The sequence below is a fragment of the Momordica charantia genome, assembly GCF_013281855.1.
Source record: "Momordica charantia cultivar OHB3-1 chromosome 10 unlocalized genomic scaffold, Mcharantia_2.0 BLBB01000010.1, whole genome shotgun sequence".
In the NCBI taxonomy this organism is placed as follows: Eukaryota; Viridiplantae; Streptophyta; class Magnoliopsida; order Cucurbitales; family Cucurbitaceae; genus Momordica; species Momordica charantia.
Window position 1 is genome coordinate 20,243,882 of NW_028275158.1, and position 18,023 is coordinate 20,261,904.

Genomic DNA, 18,023 nt, shown 5'->3' on the forward strand with positions numbered 1-18,023 from the left:
ATGCATTTGAGGCTCCAAGACTTCAAATCAGTAAGTGATTATAATTCTGCACTATTCAAAATCAATTCGAAATTGAAGTTATATGGAGAAAAAATTACTGATAGTGATATGCTAGAAAAGACATACTCAACCTTCCATATCTCGAATATACTTTTGCAACAACAATATCGAGAGAAAGGTTTTAAGAAATATTCTGAGCTCATATCATGCCTTCTAGTTGCTGAGCAAAATAATGAGCTATTGATGAAAAATCATGAATCTCGACCAACGAGAGCAACGCCATTCCCAGAGGCGAATGCTGTAAATTTCAATAATCGTGGTCGAGGTCGAGGTCGTGGTCGAGGGCGTGACCGTGGCAGAGGAAGAAATAATTTTTCATTTCGTGGTGGGCGTTATAATCGTCCAAATTTTAAAAGAACCACGGGAAATGTTGATCAAAAAGAAAAAGCTCCACAAGATCAGAATTCCATAAGTGTTGAAAATAAGTGCTTCCGATGCGGTATGACTAGGCATTGGGCACATATTTGTCGTACATCGAAACACTTAGTGAATCTTTATCAAGCTTCCTTGAAAGAAAAAGGAAAAATGTGGAAGCAAATCTTGCCTACGAGGATGGTGATATCTTTGACACTGCCAATATTACAAGTTTGGATGTGGCTGACTTTCTTGAATCTCCTGGAGAACAAATTGGCACAGTGAGCACAATGGATGGAATAGCAAGTGCTTCTTTTGATTTTGAGAATATTCAGAACTAATGTTATTTTTATATCTTTTATGTATGTTTTGTATTTCAAGTTTCTTTTTTCTTTTTTCTTCCTTCTTCTTATTGTAATTATTTTGTTTAATGAAGAAGCATGGACAGTTTTCATATATTGGATGACTCGAAAATGAGCAATGGTGATCTATGTCTGGCAGACAGTGCGACTACGCACACAATACTGAAAAGTAGACAATATTTTTCTAAATTGACAATGCTAAAAGCAAAAGTCAATACTATATCAGATTCTGCAAACTTGATTGAAGGTTTTGGAAAAGCAGACATAATTTTGCCTAGAGGAACAAAATTTACAATTGACAATGCATTGTTCTCTAGTCAATCAAAGAGAAATCTACTGAGTTTTAAAGATATACGTTGCAATGGTTATCATATTGAGACTAATAACAAGAATAATATAGAATATCTCTATATTATATCTATTGTCTCACATAACAAACGTATACTTGAAAAGTTGCCTGCTTTATCTTCTGGATTATATTATACTCATATACGAGTAATGAAAACATATGCAACTACGAACTTGAAGTTCATAAATCCAGATATATTTACCATTTGACATGACCGATTAGGTCATCCTGGGTCCATAATGATGAGAAGAATCATTGAAAATTCACATGGACATCCATTAAAGAACCAAAAGATTCTTCAATCTAATGAATTATCATGTGATGCTTGCTCTCAAGGCAAATTGATCATTAGACCATCACCATTTAAAGTAGGGACTGAATCACCTACATTTTTAGAATGAATTCATGGTGATATATGTGGACCTATTAATCCATCAAGCGGTCCTTTCAGATATTTTATGGTGTTAATAGATGCATCAAATAGATTGTCACATGTATGCTTATTATCAAGTCGAAACCTTGCATTTACAAGACTACTTGCTCAAATAATAAAGTTACGAGCACAATTTCCTGATTATACAGTTAAAAGTATTCGTCTTGATAATGCTGGTGAATTTACATCTCAATCATTTAATAATTATTGTATGGCAATTGGGATAAATGTTGAACATCATGTAGCTCATGTTCATACACAAAATGGTTTAGTAGAATCATTCATAAAACGATTGTAGTTAATTGCTAGACCATTACTTATGAGAGTTAAACTCCCTACATCTGTATGGGGACATGCTATTTTACATGCAGCATCGCTCGTACACATTAGACCAACATCTTATCATAAATATTCCCCGTTACAATTAGCTTATGGCCAAGAGCCAAATATTTCCCATCTGAAAATTTTTGGATGTGCAGTATATGTTCCAATTGCTCCACCACAACGTACTAAAATGGGTCCTCAAAGGAGGCAAGGAATATATATTGGATTTGATTCCCCGTCAATTATTAAATATCTTGAACCCTTGACGGGTGATGTATTTACTGCACGATTTGCTGATTGTCATTTTAATGAGACAAATTTTCCAACATTAGGGGGAGAAATAATGAAGTTGGAAAAAGAAATTACATGGAATGCATCGTTATTGTCTCATTTCGATCCCCGTACAGATCAATGTGAACTTGAAGTTCAGAAAATAATTCATTTGCAAAATATAGCAAATCAATTACCAGATGCATTTATTGATGCCAAGAAAGTGACCAAGTCACATATACCAATTGCGAATGTTCCATCAAAAATTGACATCCCAATGCAGAAAGTTGTCATTAATGAATCTGCAACACGCCATAAGTGTGGTAGATCAATGGATTCCAAAGATAAAAATCCTCGAAAAAGAAAAATAGTCAATAATCAAAATGACACAATTGAGAATGAGGATATTCCAAAAGAAATCCTAAACATGACTACTCATAAAGATATTGAGGAAAGTCAAGTACCTGAAGATAATAATGAGATTTCAATGAATTACGTTATGACTGGAAAAAGATGGAACCGAACTAATGTAGTTATTGATGATATTTTTGCTTATAATGTTGCTATTGACATTTTATCTGAAAGTGACGATTGTGAACCAAAACCTATGAAAGAATGTCAACAGAGAAAAGATTGGCTTAAATGGAAAGAAACAATCCAGGCAGAACTTAACTCGTGTTTGGCATGTGGGATACAAATGGGTATTCGTAAGGAAAAGAAATGAAAACAATGAAATCACAAGATATAAGGCAAGATTGGTTGCACAAGGTTTTTCACAAAGACCCTGTATTGATTATGAGGAGACATATTCTCCTGTGGTGGATGCGATTATACTGAGATATTTAATTGGCATGACTGTGTTTGAAAGTCTTGACATGCATCTTATGGATGTAGTCACTGCATATTTATATGGATTTCTTGATAATAATATTTATATGAAAATTCCTGAAGGATTTAAAGTACCCAATTCTAATGCTCGGGAATTGTATTCCATAAAGTTACAGAGATCATTATATGGATTAAAACAATCAGGACGGATGTGGTACAATCGTCTAAGTGGATATTTGTTAGAAGAAGGATATAAGAATAATCCAATATGTCCTTATGTTTTTATAAAGAAATCACAGTCGAGATTTGCCATTATAACTGTATATGTTGATGATTTGAATATAATTGGAACTCCTGAAGAACTTTCAAAGGCAACAGAGTATCTTAAGAAAGAATTTGAGATGAAAGATCTCGGGAAAACAAAATTTTGTCTTGGCCTACAAATTGAGCATTTAGCAGATGGGATATTTGTACATCAGTCAACTTATACAGAGAAAATTTTGAAAAGATTTTATATGGATAAAGCGCACCCATTAAATATTCCAATGGAAGTTCGCTCACTTGATGTGAAAAAAGATATATTTAGACCTCGAGAAGATAATGAAGAGCTTCTTGATCCTGAAGTACCATATCTTAGTGCAATTGGTGCACTTATGTATCTGGCTAATAACATAATACCATATATAGCATTTTCAGTTAATTTATTAGCTAGATATAGTGCTTATCCTACAAAAAGACATTGGAATGGGATTAAGCATATATTTCTCTATCTTCGAGGAAAGACTGATATGGGTTTGTTTTATTCAAACAAATCAAATTTTGATCTAATTGGATACGCAGATTCTGGATATTTATCTGATCCACATAAAGCAAGATCTCAAACCGGTTATTTATTCACATGTGGAGGAACTGCTATATCATGGCGTTCAGTAAAACAAACCATAACAGCCACCTCCTCAAATCATGCTGAAATTCTTGCAATTCATAAAGCTAGTCTAGAATGTATATGGTTAAGATCAATGACTCAACACATTTGTGAAACATGTAGTCTATCATCTAGTAAAAATCTTCCAACGATACTTTACAAAGATAACACAGCATGTATAGCTCAAATCAAAGGAGAATATATTAAAGGAGATAGAACAAAACATATTTCACCAAAACTTTTCTATACTCATGATCTTGAAAAGAATGGTACTATCACTGTTCAACAAATTTGTTCGAAAGATAACTTGGCAGATATATTCACAAATGCATTACCTACAAAACCCTTTGAAACATTAGTGCGCGACATTGGAATACGACGACTCAGAGATCTCAAGGGATGTTTCCATGAGGGGGAGTTAAATATATTGTATTATTTTGGGTTTATTAGATTATCTGAAATATGTGCTCTTTTTCCTTCACTAGGATTTTTTCCCACTGGGTTTTTCCCTAGTAAGGTTTTAACGAGGCATATTTCATATATGCAATGGGCATCTAAGGGGGAGTATTATGAATTTTTAATTAAATAGATGTCCACTAACCCTTGCTTAGTGTCCAATTTTGAGGTGTCTCAAAATTCATGCTTCATATTTCCTCTATGTGTCTTTTATTCATAAACCTCATATGTTTCATTATCCATGCACCATGTGTTGAAACCCTAATGCCCTATGTGTCTCAATTTTAGACATTATTAGTGTCATGTAAATCACACAACATGCTTATCTATGACATATAAATAAGGTCAATGTGGTGCTCATTGAGAGTGAGAATTTGTGAGAAATTAGTGGTGAGAAATTAGTGGTGAGAATTTGTGAGAAATTAGTGAGAAATTTGGTGGGAAATCAAGTTTGAAAATTGGTGGGAAATGTCATTTTGAATTTTGAATTTTCTTTATTATTTGAATTGTTTTGTTTATTTTATTTCCCCGACGTTGCCTCGTTTCGTTCCTCAATTTTACAACATCCTTGACATTTTTTCTTTTAAATTCAACACCGAGATAAAAGTTAAACAATCCATCTTTGAGATGGTAATAATTGCTTTAGTTTATCCACTAAACTATATTCGAATTTTATCACCGAGATAAAAGTTAAACCATCGATCTTTGAAATGGTAATAATTGCTTTAGTTTATCAACTAAGCTATATTCGAATTTTATAATGTCTGGATAAATTGAGCTATACTCGCATAGGTAAACACATATGTAATTTTGAGTAAAAATAGCATTTTTTTTTAATTATTAATAGGTTCAAGAATTGATTCATTTAACCCGTACTAATGCTAAGATAATTCATTAACTAACTAAACACAATCCAAGTAAACTTAATTATAACTAAATTCAATCCCTAAAATTTAGGTTGAATTTTTTCCTTTTTTTTACTACAACAACGCGCGGAGAGAAACATGATGTCTTAATCAGTTGAACTATACACAGATTGACAGTTAAGTTGGAATTAAATTGATACTTTTCAGCCATCGAATTTTTTAAACGCCTTTATATCTTCGTCTATTATACTCCCTACAAAATATTTTGCCTCTACCTGTATAAATTCCAAGCTCATGGAGCATTTTCTTTGCCAAACAAAGTTCTTCTTGGAGGACAAAATTCGATATAAACCAAACCCCAAAAATCATTTAGAAAAAATGGACTCTCAATTCTCATCTCTACAAAATGCATCATCCATCAATGGTGATACTCGTTCATCGATAAATTTCCCATCAAATACATGAGGAGATTATTTTCTTGCTAAAAGTTTTTGGAACCATGGTATTAAATTGTTTCTTACTTCTCTAATGTTTTGTCTTTTTTTTTTCCTTTTTGGTTCTTATTCTTTTAAAAGTTTAAATTCCATGTTTAACGAATATAACTTTTCTTAACTCTATGTCATTGCAATTAGCGAGAATGATGATGTATGAATTTAAAAATGTTAATTTTTATGAGGTTGTCAATTGTTAGTTTACCAACACTATAATGGGCCAATTTTCTATAACAACAAAGAAATTCGGGTTAAGGAAGTTACTCCGTGCTAAGTTATATCAAATGAGTAAGTTATATTTTATGAGCGAGTAGTATATCTATTTCATTAGATTAAATCACTAAGTATTTTTTCCGATTAATAATAAAGTGTATTTTGAGATTACGTTATCATTTTATCAATTATTTTTAACGTTTTATGATCGTAAGGACTTAACTAAAAATATCAATAGTAAATAAGATGTAGTTAAAACTTTTAAAATATTAGGAACTAAGAAAAATCATTCAAATATTAGGACTAACGTATATGTTTTCAGCCTGAATAATATATATATATATATATATATATGTTGAGTTAATTACTACTATTGTTCAATGTTTTTCTTTGGAGTGCCAACATGAACTTAGTTCAACGAGTTAAGATATTTTGCTCCTTTTTTTTAAGATTAGTAGGAGGTTCAATCCTCCACCATCCCATTTATTGTACCAAAAAAAAAATTTTTTTTTGGTGAGTTATTCTTAATATGTTTTTTTCTCATAAGTTGTATTTGGGAATTGGGTCTATGAATTTTCATGTCTATTTTTCGGTTTCAGTTCATAAATCTTTTAGATATTTTGTTCTAGTGCATATAAACTCTACTCAACAAACTATTTTTCATACATTTTGTATAGTATCATAAATATCTTATTGTCTCTAATATCAAAGTTTATATTTTTGTTTTTTTTTCCTCAGGAAATAGAAGATAAAATTAATGAGGAGAAAGTGGAAGAATTGAGGGAGGAAGTGAGAAAATTATTGATTACTTGTGTTGAGAAAGCCTACCCAAATACTCAGCTTGATTGATTCAATCCAATGTTTGGGAGTCGCTTATCATTTTGACACAGAGATTAATGATTTATTAGGTCATGTTAATAAGAATTATAATGTTGTCTACAAAGAAAGTGACGAAGACCTTAATACTATTGCTCTTAGGTTTCGCTTGCTTAGACACCAAAAATATTCTATTTCATGCGGTAAACTCTCGTTTTATTTATCTTTATTTTATTTATGAAGTTATTGTTAGATATCCTATATATGAATTAAATTTACCCAACCTATCAGTTTAAACTTTTGGGTTGAGTGGTAGTTTATTCATCCTTAACATGGTATCAGAGAGCGGAAGGTCTTATGTTCGAACAACTTTTACATTGTTCTTTTCTCCCCATTTATAATGATCTCCATTTGATTTATCCAACCCAACAGCTTAAACTTTTGGATTGAGTGGTGGTTTATTAATCTGAACCGTTATAAAGCTCTCATTTGTTCTCATGAACTCGAAAAACAGAGATCTTCAACAAGTTTATCGACGACAAAGGGAATTTCAAGGAATCACTTGCAAACGATGTTCGAGGAATGTTAAGCTTACACGGAGCGTCTCATATGCAGATGCATGGAGAGGATGTTCTTGAACGGGCCCTCGCTTTTAGCACCGCAAAATTAAAAGCAGCCATTAGTAATGGAAACCATGGAGGGAGCTGTGGGTTTGGAGATCAAGTGAGGCATGCATTGAAGTGGCCAGTCTTCAAAGCCATGCCTAGGCTTGCAGCAAGAAATTACAAATCTTTCTATGCACAAGATCCATTGCATCACCCTACTTTACTTTCCTTTGCCAAGCTGGATTATAACATCTTGCAAAAGTTTTACCAAAGAGAACTTCATGAATTCTCAAGGTCAGAAATATCCATCTCTTTAGAGTTCATAAGTAGTACTTTTTTTTTTTTTTTGCTCCTGTTTTCAAACTATATGCATATATTTTGTGTTTTTAGAGAGATTTGATTTGGGTTTGTGATAATTTCTAAAATAGTATGACATTACTGTTAATATTGGCATAGCCTATTTGGTTAAGACATTATTATCCTCTTTAAATGTTAAAGGTTTCGAATCCCCGCTCTATGTTTAACTTTAAGAAAATGATCATATTATTGAGTATGCACTTGAAGTCAGATTGTTAAAAGGTGGAAACATCCCAAAAAGAAATTAGTGTTGATTTCAAGGAATGCTACCACTTTTTCATAAGACCTATCTTTTTGAGGTTTGAAGTCTACGACTTTGCTTTTGGTTCAATCAAAAAGATCTCATAGTAATATAGATATTTTGTTTACTTTGTTTTTCTTTTAGGAGCTCACTGTATAGAGTTGAAAATTCAAACATATTAATGTTTCATCTCAAAACCAATTGGCAACAAGATGAGTAATTCACTTATATTAAAAATCTTTGTTCGGTCCCTTATTTTTTCAATGTGGAATCCGTAATATGTCCCCTCAAGATGGTTACCTCTTTTGAGTTCACCAATCTCTTTGGTCAGATCCCATTTTTTGATCGGACACTCATTTGACTTTTGGGCTCTAATATTGTATCAATAGTCATGAGATTTCATCTCAAAATCAATTGGCAACGGAAAAAAGTAGCCAATTTATATTATAAACTCTTGTTAGGTCTCTTATATTTTAATTAAGACGGGCATATTCTTAGAATTTGTTTCAAGCAACTCAATATTATTATCTACGTATACATATATAGGTGGTGGAAAGAGTTGAAGCTGGTGGAGAAGCTGGGTTTTGCGAGAGATAGATGCGTGGAATGTTATATTTGGGCATTGGGACTATTCTTTGAGCCAAAATAATCTCTTGCTCGAACAAACATGACAAAACTTGTGGCGATGACTTCAATTTTGGATGATATATACTATGTTTATGGTACATTCGAAGAACCCCAAGTTTTCACTGGAACAATTCAAAGGTATATACGTTACTCGGATAAAAATACCAACTTTATGATTTTCAATTATGTTCCTGAATTTTGGATTATGCTTATACTTAGTCTAACTCTCCTTAACGTCACCAAAATGCTAAGGTGACATGTTTATTAATTTAGATTTTGAATTGTGTACATATGATCATATCTCGTGGCGGGTCTACATTGGGATCAGTGGCACGTGCCCTTGAATTTGATTAAATAATATATATTATGTTACAAATAGATAATATGGTCTCTAGTATGGTTGGTGTGTAGTTGCCCCTACATTGCCTTTCCATGCCTCTCAACTTGTGTTCAAATCTTTTCAATTCTGCGCAAGTCATTTTTAACAAATATTCTAGTATTATATTAAACAAACTAATATCAGTGATATTATAGTTTAATTTTCAATATTATTTAATTGGATGTTTGTAACAATACATTTGATTATTTAGGAAAAAAATCAATTTTTTTTCCTAAACTAGATAAGTTGTATCAAGATTCACCGTAATCATTCAATTTCAATAAATTCGTCGGCCACTAGATCGATGAAAAATCTCTCCAAAATTTGATCGTTTGATGAGTGATTCACCAACCACTAGATCCCAAACCTAAAAAATTAGGTAAGTATTGCAATTTTTATCATTTATTCAACCTTTCCTCCGCTAGTTGAACTATTAATTTAAACCAGAACCATTGGAAAAAAAAACTAAAAAGAACCACTAATTTAACAAAAATCAAGCTTTTTACAAATTATGCACAAAAAGCAATCATTAAATAACTACAAATTTCAAAAAAGAAATCTAACTTTAGTATGGTTTTTATTTGAATTCTATCAATTTCCTATCAAATATATGTTTGGTAATTCATTTAATACATATAAGAATACTATTTCAACAAATTTTCTAATGAAAATTTACGAGAGGGTAAAAATTGCAACGTTTTTTAAAGTTTAAGGTTAATATTGCAACATTTATCCAAATTTACGGTGTGATTTGATTAATTGATGCACATTGCTAAGTTCGGGGTTAAAATTGATCTTCCCCGTTATGTTTTTTTTGTAGTTGTGTGCCTCCTCTAACATCAAATCCTCCTAATCACATATATAAGCATTTTGTTAATCCAAAGTACATAAATGTATTAAACTTTTTGTTATCTTTCCACTTTTTAGGTGGGATGTTAATTGTAGTGGCGGATCCAGAATTTTGTCGAGGGGGCGTGAAGAAAAAATGTACTAATTTAGATAATAAAAGATACTACTTTCTAACTTACCTTATATTATTCTTTATTATCTCATAATAAAAGATATTCCTCTCTCCCCCTCTTTACTTTCTAACTTCATTGCTATGATTTAACTAACTCTGCTAGATACTACTTTCTTGAAGCTAATTGGTATCATGATGGCTATACACCAACAATGGATGAATACTTGAAAGTTGCAAGAGTTTCTTCTTGGGTCTATTTGCTCTCTCGCTTCATTTCTCAGCGTGGGAGATGATGTTTCGATGGAGGTATTTGAATGGATCGATAGTGATTCGAAATTGCTTATCGCATCTGAAGTCATTAGTAGGATCATGAACGATATTACTTCCCACAAGGTAATTAAACTATTAAGATTATAATCTTTGATCTTAACATGTGAATTTTTTTAAACTTTAGTAGTAATTTACTATGATAAAAACATATTGGGGTAGGAATTCGAACCTTTGACCTACTGGTTGCAGATATACGTCTTAACCAGTTAGATTATCATCAAGTTGATAATTTATTGGGGTATTATGGTAAGACATGAACCCATCAACAAAACATGTCCAAATACAATTCATAACAAACAGCCATCATCATCACCATCAAAATGACATAAATTGATGCGAATAAAAATAGTTTCACCCATTAACAAGAATTTACCTAGTTTTACAATCGAGCATTAACAACTAATTAAGGCATTTATATTTTTCTTTGAGGTCAAAGATCCAAATCTCCAAAACACATTTGTTGTATTTAAAGTAAAAAAAAAATTAAAAAGAAAAGTAGATGACTTATTTAAGTTTTTGTATAATTTAATGAGACTAAAAAAATGATGACTTATTTTAAATTTTTGGATCGATATATAGTTTGAACAAGAGAGGGGTCATGTTGCTTCAGCCAACGAATGCTACATGACACAATATGGCGTATCAGAAGAAGAGGCTATAGAAGAATTAGAGAAGCAAGTTACAAAATGGCTGGAAGGAAATCAATGAAGAGTATGTGAAACTTATTGATGTTGTAGACACTATTCTTATGCGAGTTGTAAATCTTGCTCAAATCTCAGATCTCTTTTACAAAGATGAAGATGGATACACGCTACCAAAATTTTCATCAGTTCTTTGCTGGTTGATCCAATGCAAATTTGAACTCATTGAGCAACACATTTCTATAATATGTAATAAATACTAAGACTTGAATAATGCATGATGTGAAATGCTATACTATTTTGATTTTTAGTAAGTTAAATTTTGATTGTGGACTTATTTTGGGAGTTTTATCATTTATGTACAAGATTATCTCATCTTTGTTTTTTTAGTAACACGTGGGGTGAGGAGATTTGAACTCACGACGACCTTCTGATCGGACATAATATGTGCTTTAATTTGCTGAACTATATACTGGTTGACAAGAGTATCTCATCTAAAGTGTCAAATTGGGGAAGAAAAATACGGAGAGACAACAACTTATAGAACAATTTCATTGGAAGACTTAAGTTGGTGCATATACTACATAAAAAAATACATACATACATATATTAGGTCTTTAGCGTCAGTTTTACTTGGTGAAATTAAAAAATGAGAAAGAAAATTTTAATTATGTGTTTACTAAAGTGCAAGAATAGAAGTCAAAGCAAGCATAACTCAATAATAATTGACATATATCTCTAATCAAGATGTCGTGAGTTCGATCACTCACTTCACATGTTATACTAAAAATAAAATAAAATATAAGAATGGAATAACATGAAAGTACTATAATCCAATTCTAAGATCTTTTACCATACAAAACCGAAAAAATACTCAAATCAAGCCAATAAAATAGCATTCAACCTCATCACTAAAATGTCCAACCCAAGTATTTAGCACAACTTTGAAAAATTAAAACCTACAAAATTAGTCTTGCTACCTATAATAATGATCCTAGCTTGTCATTAAATCTTGAGAAAAAAATAAGTTATATCATTTTGTTTAGATGGTCCTCACTCGCTATTAGTTTGAGGTTAATCTTCATTCAACTCGCAGTAGTGACGACGACGACAATAATAATAATCTTCATGCAAGAATAAATATTTTTTTAGTATAATATGTAAAGGTGGGAGATTTTAATTTACGATCTTTTGATCAGAAATAAATACTTAAACCAATTGAGTTATACTCTGGTTGATTTTAGAATGAAACTAACCTAAACATAATTCAATTGGATAAACCATTTATCTCATATCAAACAATTGTGTGTTCCAACCCACCTCACATATTGTTGTACTAAAGAAATGATGGAAACTAAATTTGACATATATTTTTTTAATTCAAGATCATTGCCTTTAGAATGAAAATAAGTACTTGAGCTATGTCAAAGCGAGCATAGCTCAGCGGTAATTGACATATATCTCCAATTAAGAAGTTGTAAGTTGGATCACTCACCCCACATGTTTACTAAAAAAACAACTATAGTTAAAATTATTTGAGCTAAATTTGAAAATTTGAGAGTACATTAATTAAAATAGAATAAGTCTCGAGATATATATTAACTAAAATATTAATTTTGGCACTTATTAAATTTAAGGTTTTAATATCTTACATGTCAATTACCGCTAACTCTGCTCGTGTTGACATTTCTCTTTGTATTTTTAGTTTTGGTTTATACTTTCAAAATGTGTGTTTTTAGTCTATACATTCTTTTAAAAATTACCATTTTGATTCCAGTTTGCAAAATTTTAACACAAATTCACGTAATGAAACTTTTTAATGTAAAGTCATGGCTACATTAAAAAATATATATTTAGTACACGGTGGAGATTCAAAAAACGATATTTTAGTAGGAGATATGTGTTTAGGTTAGCTCCAAAATTTATTGATTAATAATCAACCGTGTTAAAATTATATAAAAAAAATGAAAGGATCAAAACCGGCATATTTTAAAAAGTATACAAAATTAAAAATCACAAATATCAAAATAGACATTTTCAAACATATATGGACCAAAATAATATTTAAACCTAAATTTAAAAAGGAATGAAATTGAAAACAGGCCATGGCCAAAGAAGAAGAACGAGGGCAAAATAAAAGGCAAAATCTCCTCTTCTTCCCTCAACTATTACATCTCCCTCCTTTCTTCTCTCACTCCCATAGACGCCACCTCTCTTCCTTCTTCTCTGCTCTTTTCATCCACATTCAACTCGAATCTGCACCGGACGGATTCGTGACTGTCGGCGGTAAGCATTTCTTCTCACTGCTTTTGCTTTTCATCCCGTAATTAATCGCCATTTCTTTTCCGGAGCTCGATAATTGACTTTCTGGGCTTTTCTTCATGTTTACTTTGGTTTATGGCCATATTTTCGGGATCCATTTTGAGGGTTTTGTTCCTATGGAATCTACTTTTCAATTGGGAATTTCTATTGGAGGGTTTTTATTTGGGCAGTGGTATGTTGAAGCCAATTTGAGTTTTCTGAAATGGGTTGGAAGAATGGGACATGATGAATTACGATTGTAGGAATACGTAGAATCAGTTTGCATCTTGTTTATAGTTGAACGAAACTGATTTCTTTCCTGTTAGATAATGCGTCGATTTTAGATGATTTCGAAGTGTTCTTTTTCTTCTACTTGAGGTTATTTGAAAATTTAGGATTTGGACCTTCTTTTCAAGATGCACTCTTACGGTGATGTTTGAATAAGTTTCCATAAAAATTCTTGAAAATATTGACACTAAGTTGAGTGATTTCGACTCCACTTTACCTTAAGGTTTTGTTTTTTTTTTTTTTTTTTTTTTTTTGGGATTCTGAGTTGTTGTGCTGACATTTCAGAGAGGGGTATAATTTGACCATGCAAAATCTGCATCATTTAATTAGTCGTCTCAGTTCTACTTCTCTTGGAAAAAGCACGAATACTTCGAGACTTCTGAAACAAAATGTGAAATCTAGTTTAATTTCTGATTCGGTAACTACATTGAAGCATGGTCAAGGAGCTTGGTTGACCAATTTGAGAGAATTCTCTGCAAAATCTGGTGGATTTGATGAAGGTGATGCTAAGAATGAATGGGATAAGAGTGTGAGTAAATCGTTTTCTGGCACTACATCAGATGATTTAGGTTGGGATTCTGTTTCCTCCTGGTCTACTGGATTGACCAAAGAGCATTTTGATGGAGAGGCTGTGGGCCGCAGGACTAGTGGAGGTGGGGACTCACCAAAATCGCCTCAGTCTTCATTAGTTTCCGGGTTGCAAGAGATTGAGGACAGAATAAGGGAATTAGAAGCGGAAAACCGGAAAAGCAAGGGCTTTGTGGACGAGTGGGGTGAAAGGATGAGGGAGATTAGCATTCTTTTGAAACAAGTGAGAGAGCCTGGTGCTAGAGGGACTTATCTCAAGGACTCAGAGAAGGCTGAGATGTATCGCTTGCACAAGGAAAACCCTGAGGTGTATACTGTCAAGAAGCTTGCTAAAGATTACAGGATTATGAGGCAAAGGGTTCACGCCATTCTTTGGCTGAAAGAGCTTGAAGAGGAAGAGGAGAAGAAACTGGGCCACCCCTTGGATGATTCCGTTGAGCTTTTACTCGATACTTGCCCAGAGTATGTTACAAACTCATATCTTGTCTTGTATCATGATGCCAATAACTATAAGTAGTCTTATATTCTCTTTATATAAAAATTAAGATGGATTTGCACCATTATATTTCTCTCTTTGCAGAATCAGTTTCAGCCTTTTTGAATAAATTTATAAAACATAAAACATAGCTCATAGGACTCTTTTTTGAATAATATATTATTTTAAGTTTTCTGTTGAAAAAGATTAAACCATGGACAGATATATGATTTGGCTCTAGAACGTCTGTTCTGTTTTAAATGTTTACAGTTTTTTAATCTTCATTTTCATCCACATATAAGATATGTTATTAAGATACATGTTTCTTTTTCGAACTTTCAATTGAGCTTTTGAGATTTTTGGTTGAATAAATTATAAAGGATGTGAGTTTTGTAATCATATAAAACATTTCCCAACTAAATCTAAATACCATATCTTTTAATTGTTACTTTTTATCTTTCTTTCTAGAACCATCTGAGTGATTGAATACATTAGTTCTGGCTTATGTTTTAATTCTCCCTGAGCTAGACACGTGATATTTTAATTACTTTTGTCTCGTAATTATAACTTCTAATCTTTTTCTTCCTTGAATCATTTGAGTGGTTGAATTCAATCGAGCTTTTATATTTTAATTTTCCACGAGCTAGACACTAATAATATTATGCGTCACATAGGGCGAAGTTCAATGTTTTAAAGTTTCTGATTTAGCAGATGGTTTGTTGTCTAAGATCATTTTCGTTGTATTGATGCTCCCAACCTGTGATTGATTTTGAAGGTAAAATATTTTTATGTTGTTATAAGATTTTGAAGTTGCCATGTAAAAGATTTCGAAGTTGACATGTATAAAGTATAAACTCGTTTACCCTATTGACCACTTATCTCCCCTATGGCAAATTTTGCATTGCTGCTTCTTGCAGATTCTTCAAATCCCATGACCGTGAATTCCATGTCGCATCACTTCCTTACAAACCCGATTTCAAGGTCATGCCAGAGGGTTGGGATGGTACAACCAGAGATTTGGATGAAGTGCATTACGAGATCTCCCAAAACGAAGATGATATGTTATACAAAGAATTTGTCGAGAAGATGAATTTCAACAAAAAGAAAGTAAGTTCTGTTGTAGTCCTCCACTATTCAGATACGAAATGGTTTAGTTAGTTATAAGATATAATCTTTTTGAAGCCGATCATGGTGTGATTCTTTCTCACTGTTCGGAGTTGAATGGTTCTGGAATGTGAAACTAGTATCAGTGATGATGATGAATTTGATCAAGGGGAAATAGTGCAAGGGCTTACTTTTTTCCCCATTACCCCCTCCCCTCCCCCATCCCACCACATGAAGTATATGGTATAACGGTAACAAATACCGAATACGAACAAACTCGATGTTTTGTTTTTCCTGTAAAAATCTTTTTCTTTGCAATGCAGATTGCAGGAGAGGTGTTCCGCCACAAGTATAGTAGGCGCCGGCCTTCAGATGGGTGGAAATTCACGGTAGAGAAAATGGGACCTCGAGGGAAACGGGGCGGTGGTGGTGGATGGAAGTTCGTCAGCTTGCCCGATGGTTCCAGCAGGCCATTGAACGAGATGGAGAAGATGTATGTGAGACGAGAGACGCCTCGCCATCGACGTAAAATCCTTCCATGATAAGTTTTGAGATCCCCCGTGTCAGTTCTGTTTTGTGTATTTGATGATATAGATAGCTTGAAAGAAACTGGTAGATCCCCCAGGATGATTTCATAATTTTCTTCTGTGACATCATCTGAAGTAGAATTTTCTCTCTCTCTCTCTCTCTCTCTCTTTTTCATGACTGACCATGTTTTTGGCTCAACTCTTTGCTTTGATGTAGTAGTTTGCCCTGAGTCTGCAAAATAATAGGTTTTAATGGGATCTCATATTTTTCAATCCTATCTGATCTTGTAATCTAGCCCAAGGATGTAAGGTTGGAGAAAGATATTGATAAATATGGTTGAAACATTTTATTTAGGTTAAATTATAAGTTTAGTTTTGGAGTTTAATTTTGTATTCGATTAATCCCAAACTTTATGTGTCTAGTAGGTCTTTGAATTTTTTTTATTTTGTGTCAGCAAATCTTTGAACTTTCAATTTTATGTTTAATAATTCTCTGAATTTTCAATTTTGTATCTAATATCTCCTACCTCAATTCGAGGACGGGACTGAATGGGGAATGTCTATGTCTCTTTGCAAGGGCTCTTGACCTAAATGATATTTTTTCTAAGTCACGAACTTATTAGTCACTAAAGAGGAGGAAGTCAAGAGTCTTATTAAACATAAAATTCATTTTAAAGAAAGATGTCACACTTTTTAAAGTTTAGGATCAATTAGACATAAATTTGAAAATATAAGGTAAAATTTATGATTTCGATTTGATTACTTTATTAGAGGTTCGATCTCTAACAAAATTTTGTTCTAATTAGGAACTTTTTTGGATTGGTAAAACAATACTCTCCATACAGCACTCTTTAAAGTCAGATATTGATTTTTGTTTTTGGGTATGATAAGGGTTTTTGGTTTTGTATTTGAAGTTATGTTTTGATTTTAGGAATGAAGAAATTGCTACAGAAACAGGAAGGAAAATACTTTTTTCATTGTCCTTAGATTGATTTGTGAAAGTTTGAGATTATTTTCGAAACCTTGGAGATGCGTCAACAAGAAATTACTTTTTGGTTAGAAACCAGGACTTCAATGGAAGTAGCGATTTCGTATCGCTCATGAACTTTAGTATGTATTAATTTAGTCCTTGCGGTTTAACTTTGTAAAGATATTTAGTCCTTGTAGTTGAAGTTCGTAAAAATTTAGTCTCTATCGTGAAAATTTTTGTTAAGTTTCTTATATATAGGTCGATAAATCAATGAGGGATCAAACATGTTTATAAATTATAAAGACTAAATCATTGTAATGATTTTTTACTGTAGGGATTCAATTGTTACAAATTTTAAACTATATGGAAAAGAAATTATTACATACTAAAGTTTATGAATTGTTATTAAATTGAAAGTACGTGGACTGGATTGTTATAATCTGTTACTTTAGTAAAATTACAAGAACGATGTGTATTTTTTAACCCAACGTTCAGTTTAAGTACAAACCAATAAAATGTTTGAAGAGTAAAAAAAAAGGTTCATCTAACATATTTGATATTGCATGTCTTCACTATAGACAAATAGTACATTAGTAGTGGATGTCAAAATTTTTTTAAAAATATGATATGTGTAAATTATTTTCCTATGGGACAGATTTTTAAATATGACAACCAATAAATATATATATATAGACACACACATATGTAATTATTTTTCTATGTTATTAGATTTTAAAAAATGGCAACCAAAATAAATTAATATATATAATCCTTACCAAAAAAAAAAAAGCTACCTAGTATCATGATTATTTTAATCATTACAACAAACTACATGATATCATGATTTTTTTTTTGGGGGGTTAAAAGCATTATATCACAAAT

The 18,023-nt window shown here is 32.1% G+C and overlaps 1 protein-coding gene and 1 pseudogene across 1 annotated transcript; both read left to right on the plus strand.

The window, feature by feature from the left end:
- Positions 1-11,108, plus strand: LOC111021371 ((-)-germacrene D synthase-like; annotated as a pseudogene).
- Positions 11,109-12,988: 1,880 nt separating this feature from the next.
- On the plus strand, positions 12,989-16,557 carry GCD1 (ribosomal protein L20). The gene is made up of 4 exons (XM_022298338.2): positions 12,989-13,174; positions 13,763-14,527; positions 15,458-15,647; positions 15,968-16,557. The coding sequence occupies exons 2-4, from the start codon at positions 13,782-13,784 to the stop codon at positions 16,184-16,186; spliced, it is 1,155 nt and encodes a 384-aa protein (XP_022154030.1). The 5' UTR covers positions 12,989-13,174; positions 13,763-13,781; the 3' UTR covers positions 16,187-16,557.
- Positions 16,558-18,023: the final 1,466 nt, after the last annotated feature.